Genomic DNA, 7,587 nt, shown 5'->3' with positions numbered 1-7,587 from the left:
ATTTATAACCATAAAAATCCTTCCAGTCAAATAATAGGTTCTTATGATTTTTACAGTTAATATTCAAAAGTCAATGATAATAACAGAATCTTAACTCCAAGAAAAAAAAAATAACAATGATAGAGATAGCCTTCTATAATTTAAACAAAAAACAAAATTTCCAGCACGTCGAGCTGAAAACAGCAAACAGAACAGAACCGTTACATCAGTTACAAAAATTTGACACGATCCCGAACACATACTGGTCCGCGTACTAATCCAAAAAGGTCTTACGTGTCACTATTCCATTGGCTCACAGCGTTAACTAATATCCCTGACTAGTCTCACAGAATCCCTGACCTCTCTCTAACTCCTACCAGCATTACAAAAATTTACACAACTTTTACCGTAACTTTCTTACCATATCATGAGGCTCAGGGACAAAAGAATCGAGTTGTAAATCCACGCGGAATTATCGCTTTTTTTTTTCTGTCACTGACAGCTCGGTAAGTGTTATGTGACAACTTGTGACAAAAGTTGTGAATAATAACATTTTTTTTTTTTCTTTTTTCTAACTCCTCCGACGGCTGACAGTCTCTCTCTCTGTCCTAAAATACCTCGTCTAGGCTGTAGGCTTTTAAATTTGAGCTCTCTCTTTCTCTCTCTAAAATTATTCCCTTTATTCACCATCTTTTCCGATCAGAACTCAAACAAAGCCACGAAGGTAAATTACTTTCTCTAACTTCTCTCATAATTAGGGATTCTCTTTCTCTCTCTCTCTCTAAAGACTTTTTTTTTTTAATATCATATATTCTCGAAAATTTTTAGTCTTTTTACAAAAAAAATTATAGAAAAAGTTAGTCGAAAATTTGTAGTATATCTGATTAATATAAGCGAATTTTGATTCTGAAATTCATTTGGTTGCCCAGAAAATGTTAAGAATTCAATCAACGTGACTATAAACCTTTGATTTTTCTTTTCCCCTAAACAGAGAGCCTAAACGATCTTTTAGTAAAAAAATTTCCCTTAATTTGAATACTAATAAAATTTAGAATCTCTATAATTAGCACTTTTAACCCATTAGCTAATTGTAATTTACACATATATAGGTGATAGGTCCTGTTTGAGAACAAAGCTTCAATGCCTTCAGCAATCTCGCCTCCGTGGCAAGAGAAGGCCAGCGGTTTCTTTTCTTCCTCAGGTAATAATGTCAATCATTATTACATTAATTTGATCATTCAATTCTATGCAATTGGGTTTTTTAATTTTTTAATTTTTTATTGAAGTGTTTAGAATTGATGGTTTTGAAAGCAGGGGTGAAAATTAAATCCGCGGGTCAATCTGCTGGAACGTTTGTGGGGGAGGTTGCAAAGGATGCCAAAGGCAATTTTACAGATGTGGCGGAACGCGTTGGCACGCTGGTGAAAAGCCGGTGGGCATTCCTTCAGCAGCCTTCCACAAAGCAGGCCATGCAAGAACGCCTTATATCCGCGGCTGCTACCACGGGCACATTGCTTAGGAAAGGTGTTGAGGAGACCAAGGACAAGGTTGCTGTTGGAAAAACTAAAGTTGAAGAGGTAGTTTTAGCTCAAATGGCCTTTTTTTGGTACCTTATTAGGTTTCTTGTCAATGCAGAATAATAATTTTTGTGTGAAATTATTACTGAGATGAGGTAACTTGTTTGACATTATTTAATACATTTGGAATTTGAAGAATTTTGGAATTGTGTTATGGATATTTATAATTCGATATGCTATTTTGGGTCGGAAGTTGCTGATATTTGTTTTAATAATGCTAGTCTGTTCTGTTTGGTAACTAAGGTTAGGGGTTCCGATGAATCTTTGCTGCTTGATTATGAATTAAGTCCCTGTGGTGATTGTTAGCCAATCCCTCTTCGTTTATTTTATAGCCTTAAGCCTTGTCAAATTTTTTAATGGTCTACCGGAATCAGTGGTCTCCAACAACTAGGGATTCTTGCTGTTCGATTTCTTAATGAACCAAGTTAATTAGTGATATCTGTTTAGGAGACTATGGAATATGGATCAACTATGAGGCTTCTCTTAAGCAAAGTAACATGCAAAAGCAGTGTTCTTTTCAGTTAATTTTCCTATTATGGCATTAAACTCATAATTTAAAAATATATATATATATATATATATTATTCATACATGTTCTTATGGTTGTGCTGTTCATTTTCATCTATTTGTTTGATTTCTTAACATTCTTTCTGCATTTTTTTCATATCTTAACATTATAGTGTATTTATATGATATAATATATGTAAATGATAAGGAATTCTGACAGGTAAGGTCATCTTTGTTTACAACAACCTATAATAGCCTTGATTTCAAGTTAAGATGATAACTGACACATCTGAGATGCTGAGTTTGTCTCAGGTGGCAAAGAAGACTGCACAAAAAAGTAAGACTATCTTGACAGACATTGAACGATGGCAGAAGGTATAGATTCTGAGGCAGCTAGTAGTTCTTCTTGCTCTTTTTGTTCTCCTCTCTTTCTCAAGTTTCAAAATTCTTACTTAAATCTATTTTGATCATCTGCAGGGTGTTGCTAGTACTGATGGTAAGTTACATAAACTTTCATAATTTTTAGCTTCTTGGATGGTATTTCGTATTTGGTAATCCTACCTTCTGTTGGTTGAACATGAATTGCCTGCCTCTTGCCTGCCTCTTCAAAGACATATGGCTAGGATAGGTTCATTATATTAGTTTATTGAAGCTGAGATAGATGGTAAGAGTACTTTTTTTTTTTGGGCGATATTGGAGACTTTTTGTCATGTAGTTGAAATTATCTCCAATAGAGTTATTCAAATTCCCACAATGGTTGGAGTATCCAATGTACCATTTATCGCTTTGTAATTTTCTTTGATGTGGATAGTGTGGAAGGATATGGAGCAACCCTTGATCATTTGAAGTGTTTGTTATTTTGTACCTTGTTTGATTGGTCTTGTACCTGGGGTTTTACTCATTGTAATTCTAATTTGGAGTTCCAGGACTCCCTGCATTTCCCTATTTAATTTCTTTGTTCTCTTTTGGATACTTTGTGTTCATCATCTTGACCGTGAAGTATTCTTATTTCTTACTTTTTACTTTTTTTTTTTTTTTAAAAGAAGATATTATATACTAACAGATCCGTAATGCCTTTGGGTTGCTTTTAATTAGTATTGTAGTGTTGGCTGTCATTTCTTTATTTTTTGTTTTGTGCTTTCCTAGTATTTGGAGTTCCAATTGAGGTTACAGTGCAACGGCAACAATCCAGCAAGCCTGTTCCCCATATTTTGGTCAGATGTGCAGATTATCTCATATTATCAGGTAATTAAGTTTTGACAAAGTATGTTTTCCTGTTATAACATATAACCACACTATTTAATTTTTCATTTTGATGCTGAGAGTAACCTGTTTATTGTTTTAATTTGAAGGACTAAACTCACCAGACCTTTTTAAGTCTGAAGGAGATAAAAAAGTCATTCAACAATTGGTTTCAATATACAACCAAGGTATCCCTGCAGTTGTTATCATTTGTTCAATTTGGTTGATATTATAATATAAAGCTGTAATCTAATGCTGTAGTATATTTATCACAGATTCAAATGCATCATTACCAGAAGGAGTAAATCCAGTTGACATAGCAGCTCTAGCTAAGTGCTACTTAGCTAGCCTTCCTGAGCCACTAACTACATTTGAGCTTTATGATGAGATCAAAGGTGCTCGTTCTAGCATTCATTCAATGAGAAACATACTGAAGAGGCTTCCTAGTGTAAACTACATGACCCTGGAATTTATCACTGCTCTGCTACTCCGCGTTAGCCAGAAGTCACTTCTTAACAAGGCATGAATCTTTCTCTTTCTCTCTCTCAAATGGGATTGGTTATCATGGGTGTTACCTGTTTGTTGGGGTGCAGGTGGGCTCAAGTATTGGCTTATTAGATATGAGTTCCTCACTTGATTGAGGATTATATTGTCAGTGTCTTTTTCCAGCCAGCAATAGAATTATCAGTTGAGTTAGATTATCACTCTTTGTATGCATTATATTTTTATTTAAAAATTTTAAACTTGACTGAAGAAAAGATTTAAAAGATCATTAGATTGGCTCATTAGTATTATTTTGAATGCTTTTGAAAGATAATATACCTTGATCTATTAAAAAAATCAAGGAAGTTAATTTTGAAATGCCTATCATTTAGAATCTAAACTTCTCTAAGCTATAGTTCCACTGAAACTGTATGCAACCATGTCTCCAATGAATGAGGCACCCCATATATTGATATTCATTAACTGCTTGATTTATTTTTACATCCACTGGGATCATACAAAGCCTCAGAAATCCATGAGTCTGGAAAATGGAAATTTCTTGTACTTGGGGTTGCTGATGGGCAAAGCATAATTTGATTGTCAACTGGTCAAGACCAACTACTTTTCCTTTTATCCCCTACCTCTGTTCAAGTTCAGCATTTTTCATCAATCACAACATTTCATGGTTAACTTGCTCCTCCACATTGACCATGAAGGAAATATATTAGGTTTATCTGTTGTTTGTCGCTGTGCAGCTATAATTTTCATGCAACTAAAGATATTCTTCATCTAATTTATTATGGCCATCTGCAATTTCCTTTTTTATTTTATTCTTATACTGAATGAGGAACTGTGGATCAGAGAAAAAATAATTGTTAACTTACAGGTACATATTATTTCATAAGCTTTCTCAGTTGTTGTTAACTTTCCAACAGATGGATGCCCGGAGCCTTGCCATGGAAATGGTTCCTGTTATTATCTGGCAGAAGGGACGGAAACCAGAATTCTATAGGCAATATTGGAATCAACCATCCAAAATTCCTTCCAAGAACTTGGATCAACCGCCTAGTTACAGTGCATGGGACATGCTTGCTGGTGAGTAATCTTATTTCATACAGTTTGTGCATATATATAAACTTTTTGCCTAGGCTAGTGTACTCTTGCATCTAACTGTCTGTGACACCAGTAGATTGAATAACATTCATGGGACATCTAGGCTCTGATTACACAGGATTTCACTTCTAATGGGCTCCAAATCCTTCAGACATGTACAAGTGGAATGTTAAAGCAATACTTGGGATAAGAACATTGTGCCAATCTTATTAGATCAAATATAGAAAAGAGAAATGAATTTAAAATTTAAAATTGTTTAGACATCAAACTGACCCCTCAAAAGTTAATCTGGACTCTACAATGAGTTTTATAACCCCACCTCAAAATGCAGTTTGAACACAAACTGATACTCTTTGGATGGAAGTAGAAAACATTGAGGGCAATATTGGAACAAAGTTTCTCTCCAAACTAGTTTGGAGATTTGGAGAGAAACTCTTCAAACTTCTCATATATCTCTTGCTTTGGTGTCAATTTTGAAAATTTAACCGTTGAATTTTATGTTCCTTACGTTCTTAATATGCATATCAAAATACATTCAAATTGGATGTTATTTACAATTCGATCAATAAAATTATTTTTTATACACAATTTTATATCACAAAAACTTGAAAATTTAACATTTGTTTGATGACATAGTAATTGATTTTTGATCTTCTTGAAATTTTGCAAGCACGAATGATATAATAAGAACATTTAATCCAACGGTTAAATTAAATGAAAGAATATAACATATTAGTCATCACCTATCAAAAATATATATAACATATTAGTCATCAAAGACCTATGCTAATAATAAATTTTTAACCACCTTTCTTTTCTGGCATTGGTTGATAATAGTTGTCAAGTTTGTTTGTTTGTTTGGTTTTTTTTGGGGGGGGGTGGGGGGTGGTCAATGATAATAGTTGTCAATATTTTGTTATCTTTTCAGTTGAATTACCTATAACCCATTTTCCTGTCCTAACCCATTTAAGAAATCCATATACTACAGGATTTAATTGGGTTATAAATGGGCACCTATCAGGAGCCATATAGCACCTAACAAAAGCCTCAACTTACCTATTCTGCTACCCATTTGACTTCTTTGGAATACTTCTTTCATTATCTTGAGATGCCTAACTAAATTTTGCCCCAAATCCAATTAATTTAGTGATTTTTTTTTCCCATTTTGAAAAAAGATATGCTTTGTTTGGTAGCTTAGAAAATTTAAGGGGGAAATTGAGATTATTCAAACACCCCCTGGGTTGGGTTCTCAGACAATTAGATCTTGCCTTCTGCTCTGCCTTGAATGACCATGATCCAGCATTCATGGAAAGGAAATTAGAAATCCATCAAGTGGATGCATCTGCCTGGAGTCTTTCTTCTTTCTTGAAGAAGGCCATCCTGAGTTTTATTACTGTTCATATATAATTGTGTTAACTGGTGGGGTAGAGATGTATCCTAATTAAATGGATTGGGTTGGGTATAGGAATCAACAGACTTAGTATCACTTATCTAAAAAAAAAAAGAAGGTATCAACAGACGTATGAAAATAAATAAATAGTTGTAAACTGCTAAATGTGTAATAATGTACCGTATCCATCTATGACTTAAAATTTATTGAATTTATTTATAAAAATTATATAAGCCATAAGTTTGTTTCCCCCTAATAAATTGTAGGATAATGCAAATATATTGTGCTAATTGAAAAGTAAACTTTGTTTGCATTGGTAAAGCCTTATTCTGCCTCCTTTTTTTCTTTCCTTAATTTTGTGGGTACAGAAGAGGGCGAAAGTGTTGATGCATCTTCTCTCATTCCCTTGGATGATGGCGTGCCGACTGACTTTGGTGCTATTGAAGTTGTTCAGTGCCTTATAGAACATCACAACGCAATTTTTACGGATGCAAATGTGACGACTTGGAGATGACTTACAAAATGACTCTCTACCTCATCCAGCAGGGGATTTAATGAGTAGAATAGTTTAGCCAACTATTTCTCAAGGTTGAAATCTTGACTGGTCACAAGGATCATTGCTCTGTAGTGGATGTTACATTCCTTGATAAAGCTGAGACCATTGCTGGATTTGGGTCTATATGTTTATAGTGATCAGGGAGTACTGAAAGTTGGATTTAAATGAGTCTTGGTTTTGCCAATATTTGCCCCTTTGGAAATGGAAGTGCACCATGCACATATTTTTAGAAGATCAATCAGTCAAATACTTTACAAATACATATCTTGTAGGTGTGAAATTCTTGTGGTGTGAGTGCAGTTGGAATGACGATTTATAAGTATGCAAGTAATACATTGTAGACAGAAGTAATTGTATCTGATTATAGGATTGATCTATGGTGAATTGGCTTGTCTATATTCCCTTCTGTGTAAGATGAACCTGAATTCTTTTCATGGGATTTCATTAGGGGGAAAAAGGGCATGCATAAAAGGATGTATATTTTGCAGTAATTAATATGAAATTTTAAGAATAGGGATTCAACCATGGTTGTCAAAATCGCAATCCAGATCGTAGAATCGCACGATTTTACGATCCCACCTCACCAAAAAGTTTTAAATCGTAGCAAGATCGCAAAAATGTTAAGATCGTAGGTAGGATCGTGTAGAATCGTATAGGATCGTAGGATCGTATGGGATTCTACCGATCCTACCAATCCTACCATTTGGCTTGAATTTTTTTTTTTTTTTTTTTAAGTGGGA

General features: G+C 34.3%; 1 protein-coding gene across 1 annotated transcript; it reads left to right on the top strand.

Moving 5' to 3' along the window:
- Nucleotides 1-563: 563 nt before the first annotated feature.
- On the top strand, nt 564-7,370 carry LOC142619970 (putative Rho GTPase-activating protein At5g61530). Its single transcript, XM_075793386.1, has 10 exons — nt 564-703; nt 1,089-1,180; nt 1,294-1,556; nt 2,376-2,438; nt 2,541-2,559; nt 3,210-3,308; nt 3,416-3,493; nt 3,581-3,825; nt 4,724-4,883; nt 6,660-7,370. The coding sequence occupies exons 2-10, from the start codon at nt 1,120-1,122 to the stop codon at nt 6,803-6,805; spliced, it is 1,134 nt and encodes a 377-aa protein (XP_075649501.1). The 5' UTR covers nt 564-703; nt 1,089-1,119; the 3' UTR covers nt 6,806-7,370.
- Nucleotides 7,371-7,587: the final 217 nt, after the last annotated feature.

The sequence above is a fragment of the Castanea sativa genome, chromosome 12 (genome assembly GCF_040712315.1).
Source record: "Castanea sativa cultivar Marrone di Chiusa Pesio chromosome 12, ASM4071231v1".
In the NCBI taxonomy this organism is placed as follows: domain Eukaryota; kingdom Viridiplantae; phylum Streptophyta; class Magnoliopsida; order Fagales; family Fagaceae; genus Castanea; species Castanea sativa.
This window is presented reverse-complemented; position numbering and strand designations above follow the sequence as displayed.